The 17,566-nt window shown below is 48.9% G+C and overlaps 2 protein-coding genes across 5 annotated transcripts in view; one reads left to right on the forward strand and one right to left on the reverse strand.

The window, feature by feature from the left end:
* LOC146010020 (uncharacterized) overlaps window positions 1-17,566 on the reverse strand; it is a 139,917-nt gene that overhangs the window by 82,922 nt on the left and 39,429 nt on the right. The gene's annotated exons all lie outside the window — the stretch shown is intronic.
* LOC146010091 (uncharacterized) lies at window positions 4,830-14,119 on the forward strand. Of its 2 annotated transcripts, none has more exons than XM_083150993.1 (3): window positions 4,830-5,166; window positions 5,257-5,413; window positions 11,063-14,119. In XM_083150993.1, exons 2-3 carry the CDS (start codon window positions 5,317-5,319, stop codon window positions 12,484-12,486), a joined length of 1,521 nt encoding a protein of 506 aa, XP_083007119.1. In that variant the 5' UTR covers window positions 4,830-5,166; window positions 5,257-5,316; the 3' UTR covers window positions 12,487-14,119. The 2 variants fall into 2 exon arrangements, with proteins under 2 accessions (XP_083007119.1, XP_083007120.1); XM_083150994.1 differs by having other exon boundaries at window positions 4,831-5,166; window positions 11,066-14,119.

Consider the following 17,566-nt stretch of genomic DNA (forward strand, 5'->3'; position numbering starts at 1 on the left):
TACTTTCATGATGCACACAATACATCAATAATACAGCATTTGTCCAAACTGTGGTTGAATACTCACCAAAGAAAAAAGTGAAAGGAACAAATAAATTCTGGTGCTTTAACGTCCACGTATTTCTCCAGAATGACGATTCTTTTGTGTCGCACGCATAAATACCTGTCGCACGCGTGCAGAGAAAACTGTGTGATTGGTTATTAGCGCTCGAATGTCCCGCCCATGCACGTGTACAGTGGCACAAACAACTACAAGGAGCCATGTACTGCTCTCTGACCACTAAAAAAAAAGGGGTACGGGTCAGCCGGCAGGATGACTATATGGACAGATACGGCAAAATGACTGGGTAGTCCAGTCGCTTTCCGCATCTCTATAGCAGCCGGCAGGAAAGTGACTGGGTAGACCAGTCGCTTTCCGCATCTCTATAGCAGCCGGCAGGAAAGTGACTGGGTAGACCAGTCGCTTTCCGCATCTCTATAGCAGCCGGCAGGAAAGTGACTGGGTAGACCAGTCGCTTTCCGCATCTCTATAGCAGCCGGCAGGAAAGTGACTGGGTAGACCAGTCGCTTTCCGCATCTCTATAGCAGCCGGCAGGGTGACTAGGGACAGATACAGCAAACTGACTGGGTAGTCCAGTCGCTTACCGCATCTCTATAGCAGCCGGCAGGGTGACTAGGGACAGATACAGCAAACTGACTGGGTAGTCCAGTCGCTTACCGCATCTCTATAGCAGCCGGCAGGGTGACTAGGGACAGATACGGCAAAGTGACTGGGTAGTGACTTTCCGCATCTTTATAGCAGTTTGCGGTATATGTCCATATGCCCATAAATTCACCTGCCCCCATAAACAAGTGAGGTGGGGGGAGGTGAGTGCTTCTTGTGCTGAACCATAAACATGGGGAGGTGAATGCTTCTTGTGTTGTACCATAAACATGGGGGCGGGAGGTGAGAGCTTCTTGTGTAAACATGGGGGGAGGTGAATGCTTCTTGTGTTGTACCATAAACATGGGGGCGGGGAGGTGAATGCTAGGAGAGATCCTGTAGCTATGGAACGCCCACATGGGCGTTCCAGCTTTGGCAGTATAGTCGCAAGGACGGCAGCATATCGGTCGGACGTGCGTACACACTGCACTTTTGTACCGATATGGGGCCGTCCTGTCGGATGAAAATTAAACAGCAAAGAACCGTCGACCGACCGAGTATGGACGATCAAGACAGTTTTTTGCCGTTTATCGGTCGGTAGGCACAGCGTACACACATATACAATTGAACGGCTGTCCGACCCAGAACGGAAGAACGGACCGACGATTGTATATATGTGTACCCAGCTTAAGATGTGTGTGATTTTATATATGTAATTAGGGGGAAGATCTGTGTGATATTACGGTATAGGATATAGAGGGAGAATAAGAGATGGATCAGCAGTGTAAGGAGGAGGAGGAAATCCCTACAGACAGCAGCACAGGTGAGTAATAATCATATACACACATATATATATATATATATATATATATATATATATATATACACACCTGGTGATCCCTCGGGTCTGCACAACCTAGAGATGTCTGTGTACATTACCATATCCCTCATGTTCCTGCCTCTCCTATAGCACAGAAGCACATTTATTATTGCTGGCAAATCTGGATCATTGGGCCTTATTCTAGTTCACTCTTTATGACAAAATACTTCTTAGATGGACAAAACCATGTGCACTGCAGGGGCGGTAGATGTAAAATGTGCAGAGAGAGTTAGATTTGGGTGGGGTTTTTCTTCAAAGTGAGATCTATATTGCAGTGTAAAAATAAAGCAGACAGTATTTACCCTGCACAGAAACAAAATAACTCACACAAATCTAATTCTCTCTGCACATTTTACATCTGCCCCACCTGCAGTGCACATGGTTTTGTACATCTAGGAAGGAATTTGTCAGAAAGAGTGAACTAGAATAAGGCCCATTGTGTATAATTGCCCTTTTTTTTTTTTCTTTTGTTTCCGTGTACACCACCATTCATTGTGCATTTCCAAAACAGTAGAATATTGATAAAACATTGTAAATCAGAATGAAACGCCGTCACTGTCTTTCTTATATTAAACAAGTAAATATCAAAAATTATTCAACCCACCGCCCTCTTTCCCCTAACTCCCCCCCAGTCAGGTCTTGGGTGCAATCTATTCTTGTTAAGAGATCTGGTCAGGTACCATAATTGTTCTTATTAACCAGCTACTAGAATTAGTATAATTATTCCCCAAGACCAAAGCTTTTTTTTTTTGCGTTTGAACTTTGGGTGCTCTGGAAAGAGATGATTCGAAACCATTCAGGATCAGTGGTCTCAGCAAGATATATGGAGATACATAGAAATAGTGGTAATGTCACCTTGTAGGCTACGGGACTCGTGACCCGTTCTACTGGAGATAATCTGATGTGTATATATGTAGCGTTAATTCAGTCACTGTGTGTCTTCTACAGATGGGCCCAGTAACAGAGATACCCCAGAGAGATGTCCCTGTCCTCTGTATTCCCAGGATAATCACATATATACCATGTCCTCAGTCACTGTGTGTCTCCTACAGATGGGCCCAGTTACAGAGATACCCCAGAGAGATGTCCCCGTCCTCTGTATTACCAGGATAATCACATATATACCATGTACTCAGTCACTGTGTGTCTCCTACAGATGGGGCCAGTAACAGGAATACCCCAGAGAGATGTCCCCGTCCTCTGTATTCCCAGGATAATCACATATATACAATGTCCACAGTCACTGTGTGTCTCCTACAGATGGGCCCAGTAACAGGGATACCCCAGAGAGATGTCCCCGTCCTCTGTATTCCCAGGATAATCACATATATACCATGTCCTCAGTCACTGTGTGTCTCCTACAGATGGGCCCAGTAACAGAGATACCCCAGAGAGATGTCCCTGTCCTCTGTATTCCCAGGATAATCACATATATACCATGTCCACAGTCACTGTGTGTCTCCTACAGATGGGCCCAGTAACAGGGATACCCCAGAGAGATGTCCCCGTCCTCTGTATTCCCAGGATAATCACATATATACCATGTCCTCAGTCACTGTGTGTCTCCTACAGATGGGCCCAGTAACAGAGATACCCCAGAGAGATGTCCCCGTCCTCTGTATTCCCAGGATAATCACATATATACCATGTCCTCAGTCACTGTGTGTCTCCTACAGATGGGCCCAGTAAGAGATACCCCAGAGAGATGTCCCCGTCCTCTGTATTCCCAGGATAATCACATATATACCATGTCCTCAGTCACTGTGTGTCTCCCACAGATGGGCCCAGTAACAGAGACACCACAGAGAGATGTCCCCGTCCTCTGTATTCCCAGGATAATCACATATATACCATGTCCTCAGTCTCTGCGTGTCTCCTACAGATGGGGCCAGTAACAGAGATACCCCAGAGAGATGTCCCCGTCCTCTGTATTCCCAGGATAATCATATATATACAATGTCCTCAGTCACTGTGTGTCTTCTACAGATGGGCCCAGTAACAGAGATACCACAGAGAGATGTCCCCGTCCTCTGTATTCCCAGGATAATCACATATATACCATGTCCTCAGTCTCTGCGTGTCTCCTACAGATGGGCCTAGTAACAGAGATACCCCAGAGAGATGTCCCCGTCCTCTGTATTCCCAGGATAATCACATATATATCATGTCCTCAGTCACTGTGTGTCTCCTACAGATGGGCCCAGTAACAGAGATACCACAGAGAGATGTCCCCGTCCTCTGTATTCCCAGGATAATCACATATATATCATGTCCTCAGTCACTGTGTGTCTCCTACAGATGGGCCCAGTAACAGAGATACCACAGAGCGATGTCCCCGTCCTCTGTATTCCCAGGATAATCACATATATATCATGTCCTCAGTCACTGTGTGTCTCCTACAGATGGGCCCAGTAACAGAGATACCCCAGAGAGATGTCCCCGTCCTCTGTATTCCCAGGATAATCACATATATACCATGTCCTCAGTCTCTGCGTGTCTCCTACAGATGGGGCCAGTAACAGAGATACCCCAGAGAGATATCCCCGTCCTCTGTATTCCCAGGATAATCACATATATACCATGTCCTCAGTCTCTGCGTGTCTCCTACAGATGGGGCCAGTAACAGAGATACCCCAGAGAGATGTCCCCGTCCTCTGTATTCCCAGGATAATCACATATATACCATGTCCTCAGTCACTGCGTGTCTCCCACAGGTGGGCCCAGTAACAGAGATACCCCAGAGAGATGTCCCTGTCCTCTGTATTCCCAGGATAATCACATATATACCATGTCCTCAGTCACTGTGTGTCTCCTACAGATGGGCCCAGTAACAGAGATACCCCAGAGAGATGTCCCCGTCCTCTGTATTCCCAGGATAATCACATATATACCATGTCCTCAGTCTCTGCGTGTCTCCTACAGATAGGGCCAGTAACAGAGATACCCCAGAGAGATGTCCCTGTCCTCTGTATTCCCAGGATAATCACATATATACAATGTCCTCAGTCACTGCGTGTCTCCTACAGATGGGCCCAGTAACAGAGATACCCCAGAGAGATGTCCCCATCCTCTGTATTCCCAGGATAATCACATATATACCATGTCCTCAGTCACTGCGTGTCTCCTACAGATGGGCTTAGTAACAGAGATACCCCAGAGAGATGTCCCCGTCCTCTGTATTCCCAGGATAATCACATATATACCATGTCCTCAGTCACTGTGTGTCTCCTACAGATGGTCCCAGTAACAGAGATACCCCAGAGAGATGTCCCCATCCTCTGTATTCCCAGGATAATCACATATATACAATGTCCTCAGTCACTGTGTGTCTCCTACAGATGGGCCCAGTAACAGAGATACCCCAGAGAGATGTCCCCGTCCTCTGTATTCCCAGGATAATCACATATATACAATGTCCTCAGTCACTGTGTGTCTCCTACAGATGGGCCCAGTAACAGAGGTACCCCAGAGAGATGTCCCCGTCCTCTGTATTCCCAGGATAATCACATATATACCATGTCCTCAGTCACTGTGTGTCTCCTACAGATGGGCCCAGTAACAGAGATACCCCAGAGAGATGTCCCCGTCCTCTGTATTCCCAGCACTGTACAGAGGAGACTCACAGGACCCCACAGGAGGATCAGGTAAGTGGGATATACCATAGTGAATTTTCACTACAAGACCTGTAGAGAAGCTGTGTGTGTCTCATACACTAATAAACTGTTCTTATTTAGGGTGGAGGCCTGACTCATATTAAGGTAGAAGATACAGAGAGAGAAGAAGAGACGGATGTGATGGATTTTAAGGTAGAAGATACAGAGGGAGAAGAGACTGATGTGAGGAGGGATCAGAAGTGTAAGGAGGAGGAAATCCCTACAGATACCAGCACAGGTGAGTAATAATCACTTATTACGGAGAGTCACATATTCTCCTTGTTCTGTCACTACAGCAGCCTCTTATCCTGCACCCTCCTCTGTCAGTACAGCAGCCTCTTATCCTGCACCCTCCTCTTTCAGTACAGCAGCCTCTTATCCTGCACCCTCCTCTGTCAGTACAGCAGCCTCTTATCCTGCACCCTCCTCTGTCACTACAGCGGCCTCTTATCCTGCACCCTCCTCTGTCACTACAGCGGCCTCTTATCCCGCACCCTCCTCTGTCACTACAGCAGCCTCTTATCCCGCACCCTCCTCTGTCACTACAGCGGCCTCTTATCCCGCACCCTCCTCTGTCACTACAGCGGCCTCTTATCCTGCACCCTCCTCTGTCACTACAGCGGCCTCTTATCCTGCACCCTCCTCTGTCACTACAGCAGCCTCTTATCCTGCACCCTCCTCTGTCACTACAGCAGCCTCTTATCCTGCACCGTCCTCTGTCACTACAGCAGCCTCTTATTCCGCACCCTCCTCTGTCACTACAGCAGCCTCTTATCCCGCACCCTCCTCTGTCAGTACAGCAGCCTCTTATCCCGCACCCTCCTCTGTCACTACAGCGGCCTCTTATCCCGCACCCTCCTCTGTCACTACAGCGGCCTCTTATCCTGCACCCTCCTCTGTTACTACAGCAGCCTCTTATCCTGCACCCTCCTCTGTCACTACAGCAGCCTCTTATATCGCACCCTCCTCTGTCACTACAGCGGCCTCTTATCCCGCACCCTCCTCTGTCACTACAGCAACCTCTTATCCCGCACCCTCCTCTGTCACTACAGCGGCCTCTTATCCTACCCCCTCCTCTGTCACTACAGCGGCCTCTTATCCTACCCCCTCCTCTGTCACTACAGCGGCCTCTTATCCCGCACCCTCCTCTGTCACTACAGCGGCCTCTTATCCCGCACCCTCCTCTGTCACTACAGCGGCATCTTATCCTGCACACTCCTCTGTCACAACAGCGGCCTCTTATCCCGCACCCTCCTCTGTCACTACAGCGGCCTCTTATCCCGCACCCTCCTCTGTCACTACAGCGGCCTCTTATCCCGCACCCTCCTCTGTCACTACAGCGGCCTCTTATCCCGCACCCTCCTCTGTCACTACAGCGGCCTCTTATCCCGCACCCTCCTCTGTCACTACAGCGGCCTCTTATCCCGCACCCTCCTCTGTCACTACAGCGGCCTCTTATCCCGCACCCTCCTCTGTCACTACAGCGGCCTCTTATCCTGCACCCTCCTCTGTCACTACAGCGGCCTCTTATCCTGCACCCTCCTCTGTCACTACAGCAGCCTCTTATCCTGCACCCTCCTCTGTCACTACAGCGGCCTCTTATCCCGCACCCTCCTCTGTCACTACAGCGGCCTCTTATCCCGCACCCTCCTCTGTCACTACAGCGGCCTCTTATCCTGCACCCTCCTCTGTTACTACAGCAGCCTCTTATCCTGCACCCTCCTCTGTCACTACAGCAGCCTCTTATCCCGCACCCTCCTCTGTCACTACAGCGGCCTCTTATCCCGCACCCTCCTCTGTCACTACAGCAACCTCTTATCCCGCACCCTCCTCTGTCACTACAGCGGCCTCTTAACCTACCCCCTCCTCTGTCACTACAGCGGCCTCTTATCCCGCACCCTCCTCTGTCACTACAGCGGCCTCTTATCCCGCACCCTCCTCTGTCACTACAGCGGCCTCTTATCCCGCACCCTCCTCTGTCACTACAGCGGCATCTTATCCTGCACACTCCTCTGTCACAACAGCGGCCTCTTATCCCGCACCCTCCTCTGTCACTACAGCGGCCTCTTATCCCGCACCCTCCTCTGTCACTACAGCGGCCTCTTATCCCGCACCCTCCTCTGTCACTACAGCGGCCTCTTATCCCGCACCCTCCTCTGTCACTACAGCGGCCTCTTATCCCGCACCCTCCTCTGTCACTACAGCGGCCTCTTATCCCGCACCGTCCTCTGTCACTACAGCGGCCTCTTATCCTGCACCCTCCTCTGTCACTACAGCGGCCTCTTATCCTGCACTCTCCTCTGTACTACAGCGGCCTCTTATCCTGCACCCTCCTCTGTCACTACAGCGGCCTCTTATCCCGCACCCTCCTCTGTCACTACAGCGGCCTCTTATCCCGCACCCTCCTCTGTCACTACAGCGACCTCTTATCCTGCACCCTCCTCTGTCACTACAGCGGCCTCTTATCCCGCACCCTCCTCTGTCACTACAGCGGCCTCTTATCCCGCACCCTCCTCTGTCACTACAGCAGCCTCTTATCCTGCACCCTCCTCTGTCACTACAGCGGCCTCTTATCCCGCACCCTCCTCTGTCACTACAGCGGCCTCTTATCCCGCACCCTCCTCTGTCACTACAGCGGCCTCTTATCCCGCACCCTCCTCTGTCACTACAGCGGCCTCTTATCCTGCACCCTCCTCTGTCACTACAGCGGCCTCTTATCCTGCACCCTCCTCTGTCAGTACAGCGGCCTCTTATCCTACACCCTCCTCTGTCACTACAGCGGCCTCTTATCCAGCACCCTCCTCTGTCACTACAGCAGCCTCTTATCCTGCACCCTCCTCTGTCACTACAGCGGCCTCTTATACCGCACCCTCCTCTGTCACTACAGCGGCCTCTTATCCCGCACCCTCCTCTGTCTCTACAGCGGCCTCTTATCCCGCACCCTCCTCTGTCACTACAGCGGCCTCTTATCCTGCACCCTCCTCTGTCAGTACAGCGGCCTCTTATCCTACACCCTCCTCTGTCACTACAGCGGCCTCTTATCCAGCACCCTCCTCTGTCACTACAGCGGCCTCTTATCCTGCACCCTCCTCTGTCACTACAGCGGCCTCTTATACCGCACCCTCCTCTGTCACTACAGCGGCCTCTTATCCCGCACCCTCCTCTGTCTCTACAGCGGCCTCTTATCCCGCACCCTCCTCTGTCACTACAGCGGCCTCTTATCCCGCACCCTCCTCTGTCACTACAGCGGCCTCTTATCCTGCACCCTCCTCTGTCAGTACAGCGGCCTCTTATCCTGCACCCTCCTCTGTCACTACAGCGGCCTCTTATCCAGCACCCTCCTCTGTCACTACAGCGGCCTCTTATCCCGCACCCTCCTCTGTCACTACAGCGGCCTCTTATCCCGCACCCTCCTCTGTCACTACAGCGGCCTCTTATCCCGCACCCTCCTCTGTCACTACAGCGGCCTCTTATCCTGCACCCTCCTCTGTCACTACAGCGGCCTCTTATCCTGCACCCTCCTCTGTCACTACAGCGGCCTCTTATCCTGCACCCTCCTCTGTCACTACAGCGGCCTCTTATCCCGCACCCTCCTCTGTCACTACAGCGGCCTCTTATCCCGCACCCTTCTCTGTCACTACAGCGGCCTCTTATCCCGCACCCTCCTCTGTCACTACAGCGGCCTCTTATCCCGCACCCTCCTCTGTCACTACAGCGGCCTCTTATCCTGCACCCTCCTCTGTCACTACAGCGGCCTCTTATCCTGCACCCTCCTCTGTCACTACAGCGGCCTCTTATCCTGCACCCTCCTCTGTCAGTACAGCGGCCTCTTATCCTACACCCTCCTCTGTCACTACAGCGGCCTCTTATCCAGCACCCTCCTCTGTCAGTACAGCGGCCTCTTATCCTACACCCTCCTCTGTCACTACAGCGGCCTCTTATCCAGCACCCTCCTCTGTCACTACAGCGGCCTCTTATCCTGCACCCTCCTCTGTCACTACAGCGGCCTCTTATACCGCACCCTCCTCTGTCACTACAGCGGCCTCTTATCCCGCACCCTCCTCTGTCACTACAGCGGCCTCTTATCCTGCACCCTCCTCTGTCACTACAGCGGCCTCTTATCCCGCACCCTCCTCTGTCACTACAGCGGCCTCTTATCCTGCACCCTCCTCTGTCACTACAGCGGCCTCTTATCCCGCACCCTCCTCTGTCACTACAGCGGCCTCTTATCCCGCACCCTCCTCTGTCACTACAGCGGCCTCTTATCCTGCACCCTCCTCTGTCACTACAGCGGCCTCTTATCCTGCACCCTCCTCTGTCACTACAGCGGCCTCTTATCCTGCACCCTCCTCTGTCAGTACAGCGGCCTCTTATCCTACACCCTCCTCTGTCACTACAGCGGCCTCTTATCCAGCACCCTCCTCTGTCACTACAGCAGCCTCTTATCCTGCACCCTCCTCTGTCACTACAGCGGCCTCTTATACCGCACCCTCCTCTGTCACTACAGCGGCCTCTTATCCCGCACCCTCCTCTGTCTCTACAGCGGCCTCTTATCCCGCACCCTCCTCTGTCACTACAGCGGCCTCTTATCCTGCACCCTCCTCTGTCACTACAGCGGCCTCTTATCCCGCACCCTCCTCTGTCACTACAGCGGCCTCTTATCCTGCACCCTCCTCTGTCACTACAGCGGCATCTTATCCTGCACCCTCCTCTGTCACTACAGACTAATGAGGGGAATGTATTTGCCCAGTGGGGGAGTCAGGAGCCATCAGCCCCTATTATTGTCCCCTTCTCCTCCGCACATTAGATCATTGTCTGCCACCAGCCCAGAGATCTGACCAATCCCCCATGTTCCCCAGTGACTCCCCTACATCATCAGTAGAAGGGACAGGAATAATAGCAGTGTACAGGGTACAATGGTATGGAAGGTCATGTGACATTACCCATCATTCTCCTTTTACCCTACCACCAGTTGTATTACCCATGATCCTCTCTGTGAACCACTACGTGGGGTATTACACACTATCTTCCTTGGGAACAGCCAGAATCGGGTCAGAGAAGAGCAGCCGCCTATACTGGCACCAGGAAGGGGAAGCACTGGTCATCACCATGGTCACTGGGCAGATGGGAGGCAGAAGGATGAGATGGTTGCCATACTCAGACTGGCACCTGTCATCCACAGTACCGCAGGCACCCAGGGAGAGCCAGCACCACCAGACCCAGTAACAAGGAGTTGGGTCTCAGCTCGCTGACTTAGTAACCAGCCAGTGGTCAGGGCTTTGTGGCTCTATGTACGTAAGACCCAGGATTTGCACTGGATGGATGACCTGCTGGGTCTGCATGATAACAGCAGGAGAGGCTGGTTAGCCTGTGATCAGCATTATCAGGTGGATCACTGTTAACAGGATTACCTTGTAGCAAGTCTGCCTGTTCCTGATCCTGTTGGGGCAGCAAGAGACTGGTGTGGGCAGCTAGGATGGTGTGGCACGGAGCCTCTGCTAAGCTGGGGTGCTGGGCTGTCACCTTCTCCTCAGTGCAGCTCTTACCCAATGTGACCAGTCTGGGTAACCCAGAGATGCCAGCTTGCCCTTAGGACCAGCTTTGGGGCATCCCTTATGCCTTCCCTTTATGCTCTTTGTTTCTGTTCTGTTATATTACTGTTCTCCTTGTTAGGATTGTTGTTCTCATTCCTGAATAGTGTTTATCCCCTCTCCCCTGTTCTTTACTCCTAGTCTGTCTTTAGGGGCTTTGTTAGGCAGAATAGTGACACCCAGTCTTACAGTTCTCTTACACTGCCGGCTCCCAATACTTCAGTGTCTCCCAATGCACTAATATAATAAGGGTTACCTCATCTACATAAATCCCATTATCTGTATGTTATTTCCAGCAGATGGACACAGAAGCAGGAATACCTCGGAGGGACGTCTTATTCTGTCTCCAGATTATAAAGCAGAAGATAACATCACACAGGATTCTCCAGAAGACACCTCCATTACCCTAAATATACAGCCAGTGCCTCACAGTGCAGATACATCACCTGATACCTCTAATCCTGAGGACTATTCTCCTGGTAACTCAGATACTGCTACACATAGAGCAGCTCATACAGGTGCTGACATATTTACCTGTTCTGAGTGTGATACATGTTTTATAAATCAGTCAGTTTTTATTACACATCAGAGAACTCACACAGGTAAGAAACCATTTCCATGTTCTGAGTGTGGGAAATGTTTTTCCCAGAAATCACATCTTATCTTACATGAGAGATCTCACACAGGTGAGAAGCCATATCCATGTACAGAATGTGGGAAATGTTTTTCCCAGAAATCACATCTTATCTTACATGTGAGATCTCACACGGGTGAGAAGCCGTTCCTATGTTGTGAGTGTGGGAAATGTTTTACCGCAAAATCAAATCTTGTTAAACATGTGAGAACCCACACAGGTGAGAATCTATATCCTTGTACAGAATGTTGGAAATGTTTTAAGCAGAAATACATACTTGTCCGACATGAGAGAACTCACACAGGTGAGAAGCCATTTCCATGTTCTAAGTGTGGGAAATCTTTTAACGTGAAAGCTCATCTTGTCCATCATGAGAGAATTCACACAGGTGAGAAACCGTTTCCATGTTCTGAGTGTGGGAAATGTTTTGCCCAGAAATCACAGCTTGTCCCACATGAGAGAACTCACACAGGTGAGAAGCCATTTTCATGTTCTGAGTGTGGGAAATCTTTTCCCATGAAATCATCTCTTGTCCTACATGAGAGAACTCACACAGGTGAGAAGCTAGTTCCATGTTCTGAGTGTGGGAAATGTTTTACCAAGAAATCAGATCTTGTCCGACATGAGAGAATTCACACAGGTGAGAAACCATTTCCATGTTCTGAGTGTGGGAAATCTTTTACCATGAAATCACATCTTGTCGAACATGAGAGAATTCACACAGGTGAGAAACCATTTCCATGTTCTGAGTGTGGGAAATCTTTTACCATGAAATCACATCTTGTCCGACATGAGAGAACTCACACAGGTGAGAAGCCATTTTCATGTTCTGAGTGTGGGAAATCTTTTACCATGAAATCACATCTTGTCCGACATGAGAGAAGTCACACAGGTGAGAAACCGTTTCCATGTTCTGAGTGTGGGAAATGTTTTGCCCAGAAATCAGAGCTTGTCCCACATGAGAGAACTCACACAGGGGAGAAGCCATTTCCATGTTCTGAGTGTGGGAAATCTTTTGCCCGTAAATCCCAGCTTGTCCGACATGAGAGAAGTCACACAGGTGAGAAGCCATTTCCATGTTCTTAGGGCCTAATTCAGACCTGATCACTGGGCCGTGAGTTTGCTGAGCCCAGGAACAGGTACACGCCACTCCATACAAGTACATTCCCGCCCATATGCATGTCTGCAAATGCTATTGCAGCTGTGCAAAGGTCGAAATGAATTCAAGGAAATGTGGTGATTACCTGCGCACCGAGCGTGTTATGTTTCTATATAAGCTCCGGGTAGTGCTGCCTGTGACTTAGGCTGTTCTCCCTGATTTGTTATGTAGAAATGGTTTGTTGTGGGAAACAGTGCTCAGTACCCCATCTCTAACATGCTGTAGTGGGGCGGAGTGATGGTAATCAGGCAGTGTGATGTTGTTACAGTATAAATACAATCTGTCACTTGTTTCTATAACTTCCAGAATAAAACCTTGTATTGCTACATTCCGTGACTATTGCCCGCATGTGAATGGTACTGATTGCTGTGATTAGGGGGGGATGGGAAATGTTTAGCACTACAGATGGATTGCTGGGTAAAATAATATTTTCTGGTTTAAGAAATTGTCTGCATCTCAAAACAGTACACATACACTGAGTGGCCAATTATTATGACCACTTGACACTTATACGCAGATCGGCCATAACTTCACGTTGGTTCTGCTAGAGGGTGAGATAGCTATAAAAAGGGAATGCAGGACAAGTGAAGCATCAATTGTGTGGTGTTGCTTGCGAAGAAATGGCCAAAAGACGTGATTTAACTGAGTTTGAACGCGGGATGAGTGTAGGCGCTCGAACCGTCGGAACCAGTATCAGCAAAACGGCTGCACCTGTGAAGGGTTCGAGAGCAGCAGTTATTAATGTTTACAGAGAGGACTACCAAGCAGAAAACCGGGTCTCACCGTCAGGCTTGTGGTCGTCACAGGCTACTGAATGCTCGATCTGAAAGGAGACTCGCCAGAGTTGTCCAGTCCAACAGAAGAGCAACAGTCCTTCACATTGCGGGAATCTTATTCAAGGAGCAACTGCGAAGGTCTCTGTATTATCTGTTCTCCGCACATTACACCGTATAGGCTATGGAAGCCGATGACCTGTTAGAAAGCCTCTACTGTCTGCCTTGAACAAGAGCAGACGTCTCCAGTTCGCAAAGGAGCACAAGGATTGGACAGTAGATGACTGGAAAAGGGTCATGTGGTCCGATGATTCGCGTTTTTTATTACACCATGCAGATGGCAGAGTGCGAATACGGAGAAAACAGCACGAAAGCCTGGACCCCAACTGCATTGCCACAACACTTCCAGCTGGTGGAGGCAATATTAGGGTTTGAGGATTTTTTGGGGGCATTGTATGAGTCCTTTGATTCCTGTGGAACAACATCTGAATGGCCAAGGGGTAGTTGAGTGTTATCGCAGATCAAGTACCTCCTGTTATGTTAATGGTGTACTTAGGATGCCTCGATAAAGCCTTTTAGGTGAAACGGCCATAGGCTATTAGGGCCACTGTCCACGTGTTAAATTGTGTTTGTATTTTGTGATGAGAAATAACCACTGTGTTGAGATATAGAATTCAGTGCAATATAGGTCATATAGGTCCCCACTGTCACCTGAAAACAGTGAAGGATGGACAGCGGGAGACAGCGAGCGGCGTACAATGAACTCTGACAAGCCGGCTCACTGATTCTCCAGAACGGATTCAGTCTGGAATCCCGGCGTTCAGAATCCCGACGCCGAAATGCAGACAAGGGGGGACGTGGATCGCCCCCCTTGTGGGCCCGGTGCCTCGCTGCGCTCGGCACACTAATTTATTCTCCCTCCAGGGGTGTCGTGGACACCCACGGAGGGAGAATGTGTCAGTATTTCGGCGGTCGGGATCTGAACCGCCGGGATTTTAACTGTATCCCTCCAGAACACTGTCCGCCTCTGCAAGAGGGGATATTACAGCAAGTCGCCACGGTACCTGCGAATAATACTTTAGGTATACCGAAGCCTAAATCGCAGCTAGTTAGCACCAGGGCAGTGGAGACTGCATGCTACAGAATAGCAAATCTGAGGACGGTATAATATACAAAAGCCGCTTATTCCTCAGGGGACACCTGTACAAGTGATATCACTCCACACTGTGGCAACTTTGTTTAGAAAACATACACACACATCAGAGACTCCTCTATTAAGAAAGTAACAAGAATATACCAAATAAATTGAACTATCAATCTACGAATTGTATGGTGTGTATGATAGTGTGAGATCTGACAATTTTGCGAAAAATATAAATATTACAGTGGTAAAAAAAATAAAAATAAGAATACACACTCTCGCTGTGTCTGAATTAAAGTGTACTGGTTATAAAATAATAACAAAAGTACATTAAAGACACACAGAGAAGGGTGGTGTATATCATTATCTATTTGTACTTGCACAAATATACAAAAAACACACAGGGACATCGTATCCCTGCAAATTAAGGATTTAATGAGGCAGTGGTCCGACACTGTTTTAATACACTTTGGGGTTTATTCTAGTTCATTCTTTCTGACAAAATCCTTCTTAGATGGACAAAACCATGTGCACTGCAGGGGGGCAGATGTAACATGTGCAGAGAGAATTAGATTTGGGTGAGTTATTTTGTTTCTGTGCAGGGAAAATACTGACTGCATGATTTTACACTTCAATATCGATCTCACTTTGAAGAAAAACCCCACCCAAATCTAATTCTCTCTGCACAAGTTACATCTGCTCCACCCGCAGTGCACATGGTTTTGTCCATCTAAGAAGGATTTTGTCAGAAAGAATGGACTAGAATAACCCCCTTTGTCACGACCACCAACGACCACCATGGCTGCTACCCATGCCTCCCATACTATGGTTACCCCTGGGGTCCCTAATAGGGCAGTACATGCTCTGGTGCTTACCTCCGCTGGCAGTCCCCAGGTTGCTGGGCTGTGTACTGTCGCGCTGTCACTGCTGGTGACACAAGGGATAGGATGTGTCCACTGTACCGCACAAATTCTACTATAAATTATATTCACCTCCCCCTGCAGACCAATCCCATAAAACCTCCTTTGGGTCATCAATCACATTACCTACCCTTAACAGGCCAGACCAACTCCTTACAGATAACCCAAGAGGAGGTGATCCGGGCTTTTGGGCAACTGAAACCTGCACCAGGCCCGACGGATTGACCAGTGAATACTACAAAATATTAGCCCCTAAATTGACCACCCACTTAATTGTCCTATTTAATTCACTTCTTAAGGGAGCGACCCGGGATGCAGTCAAAATCCCGAATGGGTCATAATACCGACAAGGACAAAATCCCGACATTTACAATACCGACAGGGTCAAAATACCGACATATAGAATGTGCAGGTGAAACAGTCAACATGACTTTCCGTCAACAGGTCGACATGGTTTTTTTCACTGTTTTTTGACCCGACATGTGCCGACAGGCGGTATTTCATGCCCTACCATCGACTAGGGTGTGGTGGGAGAATAAAACAGTGTGCCGAGCGCAGCGAGGCACCGTGCCCGAAGCATTGCGAGGGGCTGCGGTTCACTTCCAACTGTGACGACATTCGGGTCAAAAAACAGTGAAAAAACCCATGTCGACCTGTCGACAGAAAGTCAGGTTGACTGTTTCACCTGTACATTCTATATGTCAGTATTTTGACCCTGTTGGGATTTTAAATGTCGGGATTTTGTCCTTGTCGGGATTTTAAATGTCGGGATTTGATTTTTTCCTTGTCGGTATTATGACCCATTCGGGATTTTGACCCTGTCGGGATTTTAACCGTCATAGTGACCCAACCTCCATACTTTAACTCTGCCCTCCTAAAAGTAATTTTGAAACCTGGTTGAGACCCCACACTTCCATCATCTTACCGTCCCATCTCACTCCTAAATACGGATTATAAACTTTACACCAAGATACTTGCGGACAGGCTTAACATATTACTACCTGCAATTATTAATAAGGAACAAACGGGCTTTATTTGAGGCAGACATTCGGTGCTAAATGTCAGAAAACGGTCGGCTTTGCACTGGCTGCAGACATCTGGGGCTCCAGACCCACAAGCAATTTTATTATTGGATGCCGAAAAGGCCTTTAACATGGTCTCATGGGACCATCTGTTTACAACACTACAAAAATTTGGGGTCCACGAGGCCTTCATCAGTGCGATCAGCAACCTATACGCTGATTCAACCTCCCAGATCTTAGCCAATCATTACTTATCTTCCCCCTTCCACATACTTAGAGGTACCGCCAGGGTTGCCCCCTCTTCCCACTTTTATTTGCTTTTGCACTGGAACCCCTGGCCATCAAACTTAGAAATTCACCGTCTTTCACTGGCATTAAAGTGGGAAACGTAGAAGTCAAACTGAATTTGTTTGCTAGCGACATTCTCCTGCTTCTCTCAAAACCCCATCTTTCGGTCCCGGCAGTCAAGACTATAATAAATCATTTTGGTACATTCTCAGGTTTTCAGCTCAACTACAGTAAATCGCACATATGACCCCAGGCATGGCCCCCATCTTATGCGGAGACTTTCTCGACACTACAACAATTTACGATATGTACTTCTCCGCTTAAATACTTAGGAATTATGATCCCTCACCACTTAGACTCTTTCTATGTGGCCAACTTTAAACCTGTTTTGCAAACAATAGCAAAACTACTAGATAGAAGGATAATGCCCCTTTCCCACTGCAGCCTTAAAACCGTATATTGCCGATTTTTGAGGGCAAAATACCGTTTAAGGCTGCAGTGGGAAAGCGCCAGAGTTGAAATACCGTTTAAAGTTAAACGGTATTTCAACCCGTTTTCAAAGCAGTGTTTTAAACGGTAATCTACCGTTTAAGAGGCAATGGGAATGCATCTTAAACGGTATTCTTAATGTAAACAGGCTACAATTCAAGCGATTGGTTGTTGCAATTGTGGGTGTGCACCTTTTTAACCCTGAAAAGCCCATTAAAGTCACAGGCACTCATTTGTGCTGTCAAAACGTTTTGAAGAGCTAAAACGTTTTACCTGCAATGGGAATGGTACTTAAATGGCATTTAAAACGGTAATCTGCTGCAGTGGGAATGCACATACCGTTTTAAATACCGTTTAAGATTACCTGTAACTTA

Source organism: Crinia signifera, chromosome 6 (assembly GCF_055691185.1).
Source record: "Crinia signifera chromosome 6, ASM5569118v1, whole genome shotgun sequence".
Taxonomy (NCBI): Eukaryota; Metazoa; Chordata; class Amphibia; order Anura; family Myobatrachidae; genus Crinia; species Crinia signifera.

What these genes read in the sequence shown, in the direction of transcription:
- LOC146010091 (XM_083150993.1), top strand. Translation starts at nt 5,317, where the DNA reads ATGGATTTTAAGGTAGAAGATACAGAGGGAGAAGAGACTGATGTGAGG. An exon ending in CCCTACAGATACCAGCACAG is followed by an intron (nt 5,414 to 11,062) that starts GTGAGTAATAAT and finishes TGTTATTTCCAG; the next exon opens with CAGATGGACACAGAAGCAGG.